This window comes from Numida meleagris, chromosome 1 (genome assembly GCF_002078875.1).
Source record: "Numida meleagris isolate 19003 breed g44 Domestic line chromosome 1, NumMel1.0, whole genome shotgun sequence".
NCBI classification, from domain to species: Eukaryota; Metazoa; Chordata; class Aves; order Galliformes; family Numididae; genus Numida; species Numida meleagris.
Window position 1 is genome coordinate 142,079,102 of NC_034409.1, and position 17,044 is coordinate 142,096,145.

The window sequence follows — 17,044 nt, forward strand, 5'->3', positions numbered from 1 at the left end:
GTTGCAGAACCAGCAGTGTTTCACAGTTTAGATGTGAGTAAACTGCACTCGTGCTTCCCTAACTTTCTGTCCCCATTTATTATGGCTTTTCAGACAGGGACAAGAAAAATTACCAGAATTGCATATCATTTTTTCTATGCTGGTATGTTAACATGAAATGAATTCATGGCTCTGGATGCTCTCCAGTTTCAGTAAGCCAGAAGTTTGGTCCTGTAGTTATTTTCGTTAGCAGCTCATTCCCCAGAAATGTATTTTTTAGCTGTATAAGCCCTATTTAACATAAAGTCTATTCAAAATTCAAAAGAAGAAAGTCATTCAAAGAATATGTAAAAAACAGAGCTTTAAGCAAATGTAATCTGTGTGTTGTTTTCTGCTGAACAGAGATAAATTACTCCACTCTAAGTTGAAGGGATGTCATGGCATATGCTTAGCTTCTGGTGGAAATAAATGGCTGGTTTTAGATGGTTCTTTGCTTATTTTGGGAACAGACTGTCCTGCACAACACACGTGCACACCACCACAGAAACCCTCGGCATGACAGTTGTCTTTGATTTCACAGAACATTCAGGGAATCATCAACAGCTCAAATAAAGGGGGTAACTTTTGAAACTTGCTCAGAAAATGAGAAACATGACATGGCTAATCAAAAGCACTCAGGGATACTGGGAAAGCTTAGGAGCTAGGGAGATCTTCAATTTTATATGTAGCAGTGTATACTAGAAGGAAGCTCAAACTCTTGTAGGGATTTATCCTGAATTACACATTTAGACACAAATGACCTTATTCATTGAGAAATGTTGTCTGCATAAGATCTGTTGAATCTGCCTATGAAGATGGAACATAGTAGGGATTGTAGACTCTTAATAATTATGACACATGATGGGATGAAACGAGGCTTAGGTATGCAATTTGCGTAGGTACTGAGGGGTTTCTTTTTCACCAGCAAGAGATAGAATCATTGTCTCTAGTCTCCAGAAGAATAACTAATGAAACCAAAGGTCCAGGGGTTAAATCTCATACTTTCAGCAAACACCCGCCCCTGTTTCCAAGCACAGCCAAGACCAGAGACATCGTTACCTTCATCTGCAACTTCCATGTGTACAGCTATGTTGTTCCACCATCTGACATCAAAAATTACTTTTTCCTACCCAGTACCTCACCACACTTGTTTTGCTGCCTACCAATACCACTAATTCCCAGGTAAATGGGTAACGTTTAAGTAGTTACCACAGGTTTTGCCAGTAATCCACAGCCACTCAAGCCAATTTCCACCAAAGCCAAAGGCAAGTTCAGTGTCACCATGGCAGACAAATGTCTCTTCTGAGTGTTTCTAAGGTTCTCTCCACTCCTTCTTAGCCTGGGACAGGTCTAGCTGTGATGAAACTAATGCACTGGGAAAAGTACAATGCATTTCTGCCTTCTCTTACCTCACCTAAAATCAGAGCAAAGGTCCACTGAGAACACTACCTTGACTCTAACTGTAGATATACTTAGCAGAAAAAATCAACAGAGGGCAAGTTCTATAGTCTCTGTGCCATACCACCTTCTGTTTCATGCCACTGTTAATGGAGTCCGTGAGATTCTCGATGCTTGGCTTGCAACATGGAAGGATAAGTAGGGTGGACTGCTTGTTGAAAGAACCACAAAGTCTTAGGCTCAAGACCAGATTTCAAGATCATTTCAAGATCTTTGCCTGGGAAGGTCATGGAGTAGATCCTCCTGGTTACCATGTTAAGGCACATATGAGAGGAAGAGATGACCTGAGAAAGCCAGCATGGCTTCACCAAGGGCAGATCTTGCCTGACCAATCTGGTGGCCTTCTGTGATGGAGTGACCTTATTGGTGGACAGGGGAAGGGTGACGGATGTCATCTACCTGGACTTCTGCAAAGCCTTTGACATGGTCCCTCACCACATCCTTCTCTCTAAATTGGAGAGGTATGGATTTGAAGGATGGACTGTTTGATGGATTAAGAACTGGGTGGCTGGTCACAGCCAAAGGGTTGTGATCAATGGTTCTATGTCTGGGTGGAGTCCAGTCACAAGTGGTGTCCCCCAAGGGTTGGTCTTGGGACCGGTGCTCTTCAACATCTTTATCAATGACATAGACGATGGAATCAAGTGTACCCTCAGCAAGTTTGCAGATGACACCAAGCTGAGCGGTGCAGTCAATGCACTGGAGGGAAGGGAAGCCATCCAGAGGGACCTGGACAGGCTGGAGAAGTGGGCCCATGTGAATCTAATGAGGTTCAACGAGGCCAAGTGCAAGGTGCTGCACTTGGGCTAGGGTAATCCCAGGTATTTATACAAACTGGGGGAAGAACTCCTTGAGAGCAGCCCTGCGGAGAAGGACTGGGGGTTCCTGGTGGATGAGAAGCTGGACATGAGCCAGCAGTGTGTGCTGGCAGCCCGGAAAGCCAACTGTGTTCTGGGCTGCATTAAAAGAGGAGTGGCCAGCAGGGAGAGGGAGGTGATTGTCCCCCTCTACTTTGCTCTTGTGAGGCCCCATCTGGAGTACTGCGTCCAGGTCTGGCGACCTCAGCACAAGAAAGATGCAGAGCTCTTGAAACAGATCCAGAGGAGGGCCACCAAGATGATCAGAGGGCTGGAGCACCTCTTCTATGAAGAAAGGTTGAGGGAACCTGTTTAGCCTGGAAAAGAGAAGGCTCTGGGGAGATCTCATTGTGGCCTTCCAGTACTTGAAGGGAGCGTATAAACAGGAGGGGGTACGACTGTTTACATGGGTAGACAGGGACAGGATAAGGGGGAATGGTTTTAAACTGAGACAGAGGAGATTTAGGTTAGATATTAGGAGGAAGTTTTTCACTCAGAGGGTGGTGATGCACTGGAACAAGTTGCCCAGAGAGGTTGTGGATGCTCCACCCCTGGAGGTATTCAAGGCCAGGCTGGATGTGGCTCTGAGCAACCTGGTCTAGCAGTTGATGACCCTGCTCATGGCAGGGGAGCTGAAACTAGATGATCTTTGATGTCCTTTTCAACCCAGACCATTCTATGATTCTATGATTCTGTGATCATTGCAAGAGAAATTTGGAGAGACAAACATATACCTCTGCTCATAACCAACAAAAAGGAGACATGGATCAAATGTTATTGAGTGCTGAGAACACAGCTGACAGCTGTCTGGGCAGTACCTTTATATTTTGCTCTCTTCTGGTATCATCACAGCCCTGGCAACATAACACTACTCACGTATCTGTATACAGACAAAAGTCTACCCAAACTTGATTCAATGGATTTCCAAGTTACATGTGTATACACAACTTTTTGTATTGTCTTGATTTGCTATAGCACGCTTGAAACTCAGTGATGCCCTTCAGAGTGCTAGATGCTCGCTGGCTGTGCAGCCAAGTCCTTCTTCTTATGAGAACACAGGAAATATTGCAAAATGGTCCAGAAATGCTACAGAAATACGTAGAAATCATGAGCTCTAGCCCTGCAATTAGCCTTCAGTACCCAGGTGTGCTGCTGTGCCTGAAAACAATCATGAAGCACTCATGAAGACTTAAAGTGTCATGAATTCCAAATCCATACAAACATTAACAGTGTGTTTTAACGCACTTTCTCAGGTCTGTTAAAATACCTCTGCCTGAAATTCCTGTTTATACTGAGCCAGGACGTTTTCACTAAGTTTCTAGACACCATTCTGTCAGTAGTAATTGCTATACCAGAACACGTCTAAGTCAAACTTAATTGGATACATCTGAATCAGTGGAAAAGAAATAGCTGGCATTTCAAAGGCTCTGCTTGAAGAGACACAAGCATTATTGAGATCATTAAGAAGAAAATTGCTGAATATCGTGACCATACTTATGAATCTTCAAATCCTTCTATAAGGAAGATGATTGGCTTGTAGGATAAAACAATAGGAGCAAGAACTTTTATTGTCACAGTTACCAGTAAGGAGTGGCACTTCTTCAAGAACCATGGTGGGATTAATAAGAAAGTGAAAATACTTTACAACTTTCATAAAAATGTATATTCATCAGAACTCTTCAAGGATCAAAAAGGCCTTGCAGAGATTCACTGTACAGTTCAGCTTCCCTACAATATACCAGAGAGACTTTTGGACTCCCCAATTCCTACAGAAGAAATTTCCCATGCTACTGAGACTTTTAATAATGGCAAGCCACCAGGGAGAGCAGCATTCCCATTTTAATTTTGTGCATCTTTTGAAGAGAAGTCACCCTACTATGCGCCTGTGTACATTTAATCATTCTCTACACACTTTATCAGCAAGCCTTCTCCCTGTAGGAGGAATACAATTAGGTACAGTACTAATTTATTATAAATAAAGCAAAGACCTGGTAAAATAACCTAGTTGAATGTTTCATGCAACTGCGCCTATGAAGTACTAGCTAACATTCTCACTATGAGTCTAGAGAAATACCTGCAGCATTGATAAATCCCAACCATCTTGGCTTTAATAATAATACAAAAAAAAAAAAAAAAGATTATCATAGTATAATACAGGAAAACTGTTGGTTTTAATTGAAGTAGCTAGAGATTTATGGAAACCATCTGCAGCTTTTTTCCACCGATACTGTGAAAGGCTTCAATAAGATCAACAAGGAAATGCATTTCAATAAGGAAAGCCTAGGATTTTTTTTGTATACCATGCTGACCTATTTTATGTATTCATCTCCACCCCAAAATTCAGCTGAAGCATTACTTGGTATGCAAGAGCCTCTTCTCATCTGTGATAAGGAATAAAAAGGTCAGAAGGCCTCATATTAGGGGAAAAATGGTAGGCTAGGATGCTCTCTCTCCGGCGTGCTGTTTGTTCTGACCCCAGGATCAGATCACTACAGTGATGGAGGAGGCATTCTCATGGGGAGAAATCTCCATAAAATCAGCATGTATGCGGATGATCTGCTCTTAACTGTAATGAACCCGGAGTCATCTCTTACGTATGTGTTATTCATAATGGAACAGTTCAAAAAGTGGTCAGGCTTTAATCCTATTTTTAAAAACAGATGATTCAAAAGAATTAATTGATTTTTTTTTCTTCCACGGCACAGCACAGTGATGATCTTTTAAGTGGCTGCTATAAGATATTAAGCGGGAGCAAACTTATCCTCTGATCCTAAGAGGCCATGCTGCGGATAAGCCAAAATAGGTCCTTCCCTACCCATCTTCCCAGCCAAACTGAACTTCTCCTCACTGCTGAGGGACACAGGGAGAGCAGAAAGACTCAGGGCCTGCTGTCTGCCCTCTGAAGGTAGGGATGAGAGGAAAGGATGGAGTGTGGCTTCCTCTTCCCCAGCTTCTGCTGCTCAAACGCTGGAGGAGAAGGCAGCTTCCTTCTACAGGAGACAAAGTGATAGAATCTTGTCTCACAGCAAGAAGGGAACTTAAACTCTCATCAGTCCTATGCAGTTTTACAGTGCAGCCCTGAATATTAATAACTTCTACTGGATGAAGGAGATCTCTTCAGTTCCAGAGGAACAACAGCAACACTTCATAATTTCAAATGAAATGTTTTGTGTTGGGGGATCCCACAGAAGTTTCCCAAACATATAATTAATCCAAGAGATTGCTTTTACGCTTTTATTGTAAAAAAAACGTGAGTAATATGAATTTTTGCATGCCAATTTTTTTTATGACAGAGTGATAAATAAATATTTGTATGTGGCTGGCAGGATTTAATTCCCTAGTATGAAAGCGTAATTAGGTCTAACACCACTACTGGGGTTAACATTCTGGCAAATCCAAACAAAAACTAACATTGAGGGAAAGCTATTTATTAAGTGATGAGAACTGAGGCTGCTAAGCCATGACGAAAGGCTAGAGGAAGAGAAGACTTTAGACAGCAGAAGCACAGGCATAGGACCAGAGGAACCTGGAAGGGGACCCATGCTACAGGACGAGGAAGAATTAAGCATAGGAAATTACAAAGAAAATGCTATAATCAAAGGAGGGTATTTTTCTGACAGCTGCTCCCTGATCACTGAACTGCTCATGATGCCACTATCTCAACACGGGCAAAGACTTGCATATGGCTTTACTTTTTGCATAGACAATCAAGCTGTAATTACCTGCCCCCAACAGGGGTATCAGGTGCGGAGAAATAAGGATGTTCCTCCAAGAAACCTGAACTCTGCAGCCAATTAGTTTTTCTTTCTTCCAACACCTTTTTACCTGGTGAGGAAGAATATGCTCTCAGCTGAATACACAGCTGAATACAGGCAATTATCAGGGTTCTGGGATGTTTCAGAAATGTATTTGCAGAGACCATGAGATCAAGACTGCTGTTTAAGCAGGACAGAGAGAGGCGCTGTCTTGTTAAGGAAAAAAAAACCAAGTTGGATACTTCAGAAGTATTGCAGTTCAACATATTCAGACTGCAACGTTTCTTATTTGGAAATGCCTTTTCATTTTAAAACAAATGGAACTGCTGATATTCCAGATCCTTGATCTATCTGAATCTAGCTTAATCTTAATGCGTACCACACAGAGTCTTGTAAAACAGACTTGGTGAGGTGTTGTTCAAATTTACTGCTTGGATATGATTAAAGCAAGGACCGTGTGTAAGCAGATGAAATTGACCCCTTGTACTTCAGCCAGGTTCTGACTTTCCAAAACCCCAATGTTTTGATAGTAGTTTCACCAAAATTCACAGGTGGAATTTTTGTTGATACAAAACATGGCAGTAAACAGCAAAAATCATCAGTACTATTTATTTTAAGAATAATGAATCAAAGGACAAACTCAGTGTTGCTATGTTTCCCAGTATTTTTGTCTGTTTTAGATGACCCATTTGCAATGGGCCACTGAATACAGTACTTCAGTGCATATTCTTGACATATCTTTCACACAAAGTCTCCAAACACCTCAGAAACATTACTATATTAAGCAGCAAGAGCAGTAATAATTTCAGCTTCGCATTCACAAACCTAATAATCAAAGTCTTCCTGAGTATCTGTGGCAGATCTAAAAATGAAATTCGATCTTCCAGTCACTTTGAATTATGCTTTGCTACTAGGTCGTGCAATCACACAGACTAATTCAGGTTGGAAGGGACCTCAGTAGAACATCTCCATCCTCCTGGTCAAAGTGGGGCCTCATCAAGGTCCCTTCTGCTCTCTCCTTTCCAGGATGGATAAACCCCACTCCCTCAGCTTCTCCTCCTGTGCCATGACCACCTTGGTGGCCCCTCACAGGCTCCCTCCTGTTTCTCAGTGCCTCTTTTGTCCTGGGATCTCCAGCTGGGTACAGGCTACTCACCTCATCATCCCAAGTGAAGGTGAGGAACCTTTTCCCCACACCTGCTGCCTGCGGAGTACACTCTGTCCCATCAACCAGGCTGTTGATGAAGAACTTAAACAGTATTGGCCCCACAATGGGCGACAGCAAAAAAAATATACAGCATGCACCACCCATGTCCAGCCAAACTGCCACCAACCCTACTGTTTGTACCCATGGTCCATTTCTTCTCAGGCTGACTACCAGGATATTATGCAAGGCCACGCCAAAGTCTTGATAAAGTCAAGGTAGACCTCTATTCATCTCTCATACTAAAACATGATTATTTACTTAGAGAAGGTTTGTTGGGCATGATTTGCTCCTGATCAGTCCATTCTGGCTATGTCCTTAGTCACTATGAAATAACTTCTGTGAGAACTGGCACCACAGCACTCACAACCACTAGTGTGAGGTTGATAGGTCTGTGGTTCCTCGTGCTTACCCTTTCTGAAGATGGCTGTAGCATTTGGTTTTCTCCAGGCATCAGAAACCACCTCAGACACCATGACCTTTCAATGATGAGTGTCAGCAGCTTCAGGATGACACTAGCCAGCTCCCTCAGCAGCCCCCAGTGTGTCTTGTCTGGTCCCATGGACCAGCTTACTTAAACAGACCCTAACTTCATCCTCCCCTACTGTGGCTATGTCTTCCCCCTCCAAGTTTTGCTTCTAAGAAATGCCCTAGGAGGACTGAGAGCAGACCCTGACAGTAAAGCCTGAGGCTTCATGGAGCAGTAAGTCCACACTTCACCTAGTCTTCCTTCTCTTTTTTGCTACTGATATACCCCTAGTAGCTATTCTTGCTGACCTGCTCAAGCCTCACCAGTTTAGATTCCAGCAAAGCTTTGACCTTCCACCTTCTATCCCTGTGTGCCCAGACAGCATTTCTGTGTTGCTCTCTGGTAGCTTGCCCCTGCTTTTACCTCCTATCTGCTTCTTGTTTGCATTCAAGCTCAGTCAGGGGCTTGTCTGTCACCTCCAGTCTGTATTACATAATTTTCTCCTAATTTCTTTGAAATCTTACAGCCAGTGGCACCGCTCCCCTTCACTTCAACAAAGCTAGAATTTTACCACCCTTTAGAAATTACTACTATCAAATTTGTCACCTTGATCATAAAATTTCATTTTGCTGTCATCCTGTGTTACAAATTGATGCCTCTGCTATAAATGGTTTGTTTTATATAATTAAACAGCACCTAAAAATGCTAGTTTAACACACAATTGTGTCTCGTGTCATCTTACAGTATCAGCCTTCCAAATGTGAACTAAACAATACTAATACACTTTGACAGCAGATATAATTTTAGCCTTCTACACAGAATTTTAGCAACTGGAAAATGTTTTCCATCTGCCTTCATCAGTACACATGAGCATTCAGCAGTACTATTTTCACTTTTCAGAGCTAAAATTATTACGTGAAAACTCTGTAATATTTTTCTTTCCAACATACTTGTAAAGAAGACCTGGAAGTTAAAGAGAACACTACCAAATTGAGTCCTTCTGGAAAGCATTAATTCCCAAGAAACAGAAAAGAAAAAAATTTCACCTACATTTTTGAAATTACATGGGAAGATTTTCAAATATTTTCATAACTTTCTGGGCAACACATGAATACTCAAACCCTAAATAGTGCTTGCTATTGTCTGAGGAACTGCAAAATGAACAGTAACACTTACAAATATAAAGATGATGCTTTGGCACATTTATATTCCAGTTCTGAAATGCCTTTCACCGGGAAAAGATTCAAACCAGTTCCTGGTATACAATATTTGAGATGTGAAACATTTTAATGGCTACTTTGAGATACTTTAAAAAGGTTGCTAGCAAGGATACCTGAAAGCATGTTTGGATCATTCTCTCTCTCAAAATCGAACATCATCAAAACCTTAGCACTGGTACTTCACACATCTACATTTATTTCTCACTCTGCCTGCTTTCTTGCAGCTCCTTCGATCTAAAGCGCCCTTCAGTCCCTGGTGGACATGGGTTCTAACTTCTTCAGAAATAACCCTACCAACATTCCCTCTGAAAATCTCAGTGAGTAAATCTTTCTAAATACCCAAAGGCTCAAGCTCGAGCCCATATTCTCGCCCACAATCTGAAGAAGCTTTTCTTTCAACAACAAAATCCCCAGCTGATGACTGTGAGCCGATTCTTACTTTCCCGCTTCTCTTTTAACAGTCTGTCTCCTGTTTTTCTACAAGAAATATGTGACAAAAATAATGGTGCCTCCTGCTTTTCTGTGGTGAGTGCTTATGCCCAGCTCTGCATTCCTTCAAAACTCACTTCCCACTAAGGAGCCATCTCTTGCAGTTCTGGGTAAGTATGTTTTCCAACATCTCCATAAAACCTATCACTGTCACTTTGCTTTGTATATCTTAAGGTTTATCTTCGTCTGTCTGATTGCCACTTCCCCAAGGCAAAGGCAATATTTGCCCATGCATTTTAGTTAGCACTGATTGTATTGCACAGATAATTTTTAATTACCTTTCTGTTCAGAGCCACGCCATCTTCACAGTCCAGCACCGCACAATCGACATTTAGTGATGGGATTTTTCGTATCTTCTTTTCATCATCCGCAGGTACATACAGCACAGCTCTCCTGGGAATGTACTTGTGAGATGATGCAAAGCGAGAGCTGAGCTTGAGAACACCAGCTGGCAGAGAAGAACTCAGCCTGTAAAGGATAAGGCTGAAATTAGGCTCTTGAAGGAATACTTGACAATATCTTAAAAATGAAACTTTCCTATCTAGATAGTGGCTTTTTGATTTTTATTTCTCAGGAAGAGATAAGGTAGGGAGATATCAGTATTACTGATAATTATGGTATAAAACCCCCAAAACACTATGTTCAACAGAAGTTGCGAACTTTAACACCCAGAACTGAAGAAACGTCAGGGCTAAGGTTATCCACAAAACCTTAATTACACTGCCTGTTTTGTGCCCTGTGACAAGTATTAAATACAGAAAGGTTTTCATTTTGTTTTTCCCCTCTGCCATAGGACTCTCCCGCAGGCTGGAGGCTGTGCTGAGAGAGGGTCAGGGCTGCTTTAAGATGGGAGCTGCTCCCTGCCACATGTGCTGCAGGAGCTGGATGGCATGCTGTGAATGAGGAAGGGGGGGCTGGTTAAACAAACACCATTTTGCAGGGTTGATTTTGCAACCTTAGTATTATTTCAACAAATGCATTTTCATGCAAATTTTAAATAAGCAAAATGGATGGAGAGGGAAACAAGAAAAAACAGGAATGTCGGCAGAGCTGACAAGCCCACCAGCAGCACCAGGGGGCCAGTGGGCCACAGCATCTCTCCACTCTTGTAATTGCTTCATGCCCCACGCTTCAGCACAGGTGTGAGACTGCGGTGCCGCAAGGCTTGAGTGGGCTGCATCAGAGTGGTTGTAGGTGCTGGGTTTATCATGGTCTCCACTCCATGCCGATCGCTCCTGGTGAGGCTGCGGCCTACCCACCCCAGATCCAGGGCTGTGTGCTCAGAGGCAGTGGGGCCGCTGGGAGAGGCTGCCCTCCAGCACAGCAGGGAGCTTGCCTTGCGCCATACTTACAGGCACAGATAAATATTTAGCAGACAGTGCCACCGTGTTTCCTGGCCTTCCAAACAAAGCCCTAGCTCATTCCTGCTCCTACCCACTTCAAGCTGTACCCCTCAGACATATTCTGCTACATCAAAACTGAGGACAAAACATAACACAATTCACCTTCATAGCCAGAGCACAAGTCACTTATGAGTCACAAAATAATCCTACCATAATCCAACACCATTATGCATTATCATGTATATTATTCAGCACTTTGAATAATGCAAAGCTTTTCTAGCACCGCACTGAATATGTCATTATCACATCACGTCAGGGACCCATGCATTTTCCTATGTCCCTCTTAATAGTATTTCCCAGGTCGCTACATCTGAATGACACATGGCTACATGCACACATGGCTTTTCTCCAAAGTGAATAACCCTCTCAAACACCTGGAAATGAGTTCAGTCAATCTACATCAGAGCCAACGTGATGCCTTGCTGACAGACCACTTTCTAAACTAACCCCGTCAAAGCATCCTCCCTTCCCCTAGACTTGGCACCCTGAAAGACAGATCTTGAATTAAAAACACGAAGAAAGCTTTAATTACATCTTATCTCAGTAAACTGAGCAGAAAAGGACAATTACTCCACCACCTCCGCTGCCATGTCTCTGCTTGCCCTGGGTGGACTCACTTTATAAGCCCACAAAAATCCAACACCAATCACTTCCTTGTAATGTGTCTCAGCCTAAGCAGCATGGTGACTTTGCTGTTAAATAGAAATACTTCACTATGTATTACAAACTGTGCTGCTACCCTCGTTTTTAAATCTTATTCATCTCTAGCTGCAGCAGCTTCAAGACTTAGGTGCTGGAGATCTTGACACTCAACACCTGGACCCATGCAGCTGAGAACCAGTGAGTCTCTCCTGAGCACCCTCCTCGCTCCTCTCCCACGAACCATTCCACATTCCCAGCCTTGTGTTGAAGAGGGGACGATGACACAACTTGAGACAACTCAAGTGGCTGCTAGTTAAATCCACTTAATCCCATTTTCCTGCAGTAGTACACTTTGGGAGAGCAAGGAGGAAGTGGAAGAGTGGAGAGTCTTCTTTCAATGTGACACAGAGGTCAGTAAAGAAGTCTGCAGTCCTTTGCTAGACACATATGAAGGGACAAAAGTGATTAGTTTCCATTCTTTTTCTCTGATGGCTTCAACTCTGTAGTGCCCAAAGGCACAAAGAGGTCAAAGAGCTCAGTCCATTAATAGTTAACTCCTGCAGACAAGCAAATCCTGGAGCACCCTTCAATTGCTTCCCACCAGCCCTCCTACCCACCCTACCCTGGTAGAAGTGGCTAAAACCATCATCTCAGAGCACGCCGGAAGGAGACCTATTTCCTATCACACACTGGCACAGGTGAAACCCTCAGTGCCCTCAGAGCAGCCTTAACCATGCGTCCTCACTCAGGTCAGTGACCATGCCTCTAGATGGGGCAGCAACGTGGCTCTCTCTCAAGAGGTAGCAGATTTAATCCATGAACCTACTGGGCTCAGTGTTATAAAATGTTGGTCTCTCCTCAGCTAATCAACTTGCAGCCCCAGGGGCTCAAAAAGCAGGCTTCTCAGGACACAGATTATTAGAAAAATCTGTTGACTATTTGTCAAATTAATCGTCTTATGAAACATGAAGTAGCTTTTTCAGGACGTTTGGCTGAAAATGAAGTACACGGGAGGAACTGTTTTTGGCTGACCAACACAACACCTTCTCCTCCCAAAACAAAGAGCTCTAGAAATGTAAGTGTAAAATAAGACTTTTTATCAAGGATACTTAGGTTTGACTGCAATAAACATTTTCAGATGCTATTATGTTGCCAACTATTCTTTGAAAAATCCCATTCTCGTGACATATTTGTGTTGCATAGCCAAATTTTATGTTCTGCAACAGAATGAATCGCTCAGGAAGAAGCAGCTCCACAACAAAGTCCACTTGCCTACAGACCCTTTTAAAACTGACAGTGGCATGCATACTAACAGTTAGCTATTCCGGTAGCAAACACTATCTTGATCATCTTCTTCTGTTATTTTGATGAAGTGAAAACATCCCCAGCGTGGTTACTTTTTTAAGGGGGAAATGCAATTTATTATAACCCCATGCTGTAAAGAGCAAGAAAATCTTACACCTCTGCTGACTACAAGTATTTTAATGATTCAAACTAAGCTTGACTGTGTTTAAAACTAAATACATGGACATAAGCCAAGTGAATTTGTTAAGACAATGTTTCTTCCATTAAGCATTCTAAGTTAAAACAAGGACTAGGCTACTGGGTAATGCTCATTACATAGTTTTACTGCAGCATATTTTCATCCATAGCATCCATGAGCATGGTGAGTGCTCGCGGGTCTTGGTGATCAAGGCACATTTCTTCAGCAAACATAACATTCTACTAAAGTCTTCATCAAATATATAAAAGTAGCTGGCAAATTAAAGTTACTCTTGATCCTCTGAGAACAGTTTCACTGAAGAGCAAATAGCTCATCCTCAGGAAGGAGAAAACAAAAGCACTGATTACTAAGAGGCATTGCATGTTGCAATGGCAGCCATACAGCGGGACAGCAACCAGTGAAATTACTGAAAATCACAGCGATGCCCCCAAGGCATACTGCATTTTCATATTCTTGCATTGCTTGTGCTCACACATATACTGAACAGTACACACCTGTGCCTTCTCATTGGAGCCAACAAATTATAGCGCAGAAAGTAAAGTACTTCCACAAGTTGTTTTCAAGATCAGCACTTTAGCCTGCATCTCTGCTCCGTGTTTATTTGCTAGATCCCATCACCCTAGAAGAGACTCTACACCATCACGCGCTCAACAGATGGGAAAGTACCCATTGCTTGGTAGGCCAGCTCTCTACTCCTAAGTACAGTGCTGGCAACAAGTTTCTAAAGACCATAAGAAGCGACCCGAGACCCCACTGAACACAGCACAGCCAACGTAGCAAAGTCTCCTCCAGCTAATTGTTTGATGTGTGAAAAAAAAACCCCACACAAATTAAATACAGCGGTTTGACTGTGTCTGATTTGCAAGGGAGCAGCTCCCCAACACGCACAAATGATCCACCAAAGACAAAGGCGAGTTGCGCGAAATTACAAAGCGCCCCAATTTGCATGGTAATTCTTTCTAATTAAGAAAAGAAGCTAGAAGTTGTTTGTTATAAACATCAGCAGGCCTTGTGCAAATACGAGCAGCTCACAGCCAAGCCAAGCGTTCGTCAAATCAAAGCGACTTTCCCGAGAGTTTTATTGGTACAGCTGCAGCGCATGCATTTTATCACACATGCTAATAATCCCGGTTATGGCACTAACATTTTAATCATTTGTTCTGTGGGCTTGTTTCTCAAACAATTAGCACTAATGAATGGCCAAAATACCTCGGATCATATATGTCTAATTGCAGTCAAGAGCAGTTATTGTCTGCATGTACATTTCAATTCACCTCTGGGGATAATGTTTGTTAATTGTATTTCTTTATATAGCAAGTGAAAAAAGGCTGTTCACTCCAAAAGGGACTAAGTGTTCTCTTCTTTCCCTTTGTTCCCACAAGAAGCTAAAGTCACTTCAAGAGGCACTTAATCCCATCATCCATGGTTACAATTGCCTTACAGCATCAATCAAAAAGAATCTGAAGTAAAATGATGCAGCTATATTGTGTAATTAAAAGCAATTCAGGTAGTTATTGCTTGGGGCATTTTCCAGGTCCAAATACTTCAAATGGCACCGCGGGGATCCTAAATACTGTAGTGTTTTAAATTTGGTCAGCGACAATATCTCACAGAGAAAGGGGAGGAATATGCAAAAAAAAAAAAAAAAAATCTCCTAGTGCGTATTGTAAAGCAGAAGAAAAGAGGAGGAACAGCGAACGTTTGAAGTGACACAATCTACAAGTCTCCATATAAAAGGGAAATAAAAATATCAGGAAGAGAGAAAAGGGAGGAAAGAGAAAAGGACGGCACTTTTAAAGAAAAAAAAAAAAAAACCAAAGCCAATTCCCCGCCATTGCTGCAAAGTTAACACGTGAAAAAACCGCACCGTTTTCTCGGGCGGAAAACACGAGGCTCTTTGGGCAGCGCCGTGCGGGCAGGGCGCGGGGCTCCGGCAGCCCAGCAAAGTGCGGGCTGCGCCGCTACGCTCTGCTGCTGGGCGAAGCGAGGCTCACGCAGAAAGGGAGGGCATGTGAGATTCGCTGCTGAAAAAAGGCACAACTTCACCGAGGCGCTTCGCCTGACAACTGCCGCTAACGGTGCTCCCACTACGCTAAAATCAAAACTGCGGCTGATCAACACATCAAACGCTCCGCTTTACATTTCGATTTCTTCCTTTGTTCCGGATCCATTAAGGCCATTTCCCTGACGCTCCAAAAGATAAAGAAAAAAAAAGAAAAGAAAAGAAAAGAAAATTAAGAGAGCCTTCAAACCCCAAACTCGGCTTTCTCCCTCCCAGCAGCCCGTGCTTTGGGGCTTTCGAAAAGCAGCTCTGCTGAGAAGTCGGGGCGCCCCGAAAGAGCCGCTGGCTGCTGTTCAAGTCCCCAGTAAGGCTGGTGTGATCTCCCAGCAACGCACCGCTACGATTAATGCTCCTGACGCTGATGGAGCTGTACAGGTGTAAGATGGCAGGAGCCAAGACGGGAGCGGGACCCCCCTCTCTCGGCTTTTGCGAAGGCAAAAGAATTACTCTGAGAGCTCGTGCAGAGCCACGGGGGATCCTGCAGTGGGGCTGGGGAGAAGTGGGACATGCCCAGGGGGCCCAGAGAACGACGAACTGCAGGCTCCAGGAGGGGCAGAGTCGGGGGTAGTGCTAGGAGCGGAGAAACTGGGCAAGGGGGTGGGGGTGGGGGCTGGGACCCCAGGGCAGTGTTGGCCAAGGCGGGCAGGGCACCAAAACCTTGTACCCCAAACCCAGCGGGAAAGGAGAACTCTGCAGGGAAAAGAAACGGTGGTGCGGAGAAATGTGGAGAAGAAAGCAGTTCAGTGCTCAGATGGAAATGGAGTACCACAGCAAAAGTTGCCAGCGAGTCAATTTAGGGAAAATGTGCACTGTCAGCTGCTATTTGTAGTTTTCTCCTGTCTCCAGTGAACCAGAGTGAGTTGTACCACTGGAAACTAGAGCCTTGCCGTGGCACAGATCGAGCGCAAACCAGTAACTCACTGACAAAGGCTCGAAACCATGGACCCCTAAGCCATAAAATGATGAAAGGCCATCACAGGTTAAATAGTTAACCAAACTTTCTCCTCCCACCAGCACTAAATGTAAAAAAAAAAATAAAAACGACCTTTTATTTACCCCTCCGTGTTCTTTCAACCACGTTTGACCCCGTTGTTTTGGTTCACTCGGAGCCCCACCATGCCCTGAATTGCTGTGACTGAAGGTGGGGTTTCTCTTCTCCATTCAAAATGGTCAGATGGGGTGGGGGGTAGTAAAAGGATGGTGGGCTGCTCTGGTTACCAATGCTTTCAATTTTTAAGGCAGCAAAAAAATAGTTCATTTTTGAGGAAGACGACGGTGTGACGCTTCTTTGATTTAATAGGGGAATTTTAAAAAGATTTAAATAATGGGTCAGGGTGACAGAGCTGCTCACACCGGAAAGCCTGTGTGCATACAAGGCAGTGTGTGTGTGCTGCCATCACCCAAGGTTAATTGGTGTCCCGTCTAGGGGAGCTGTAACATACGTGACACGCGGAGGACGGGATGCTCCCTTCATTCTGTGTGGAAACCTCCCTGCAGTGTCACACCAATAGGGCACTGCCGCACCGCTCATGTTCTGACGTTCCGATTTCTATAGGTAAATTTTAGTTGATTTCATTTAGCTAACTAATATTGTTTGTTCTTTGCATTTTTAATCCACAACACTGCACAGAGACTTGGGGGAATTTTGTTTAGCCACCCAATGTCCTGACTGAAAGGCAACGAAATGACAACCCTTTTTAAATAACAGAAGCATCCCACAATAAAAACAAAGATTCGGCAGTGCATCAGGAGGCTCAGAAAGGACTGCATGTGAGATCAGCCATTTGAAGACACGTGTGGCAACATAAACAGAGATTATTTGGGGTATATGGCACTGATTTATGATTTGTTTTGGTTTGTCACTGTTGTGCACAAACCAAACTGCGCTCAGGGCTGTGTGACACCGAGGGACAAACAGGGCTTCTGGAACTGAGCATCCTCTGATTTGGGAGGAGGATGGGGC

At 43.5% G+C, this 17,044-nt stretch overlaps 1 protein-coding gene across 1 annotated transcript in view; it reads right to left on the reverse strand.

Moving 5' to 3' along the window:
• Positions 1-17,044, reverse strand: part of CLYBL (citrate lyase beta like) — a 126,649-nt gene that overhangs the window by 66,080 nt on the left and 43,525 nt on the right. The window contains exon 3 of the mRNA XM_021402205.1: positions 9,749-9,938. Within this exon, the coding sequence (XP_021257880.1) occupies positions 9,749-9,938 (190 nt within the window). The remainder of the gene's footprint in view (positions 1-9,748; positions 9,939-17,044) is intronic.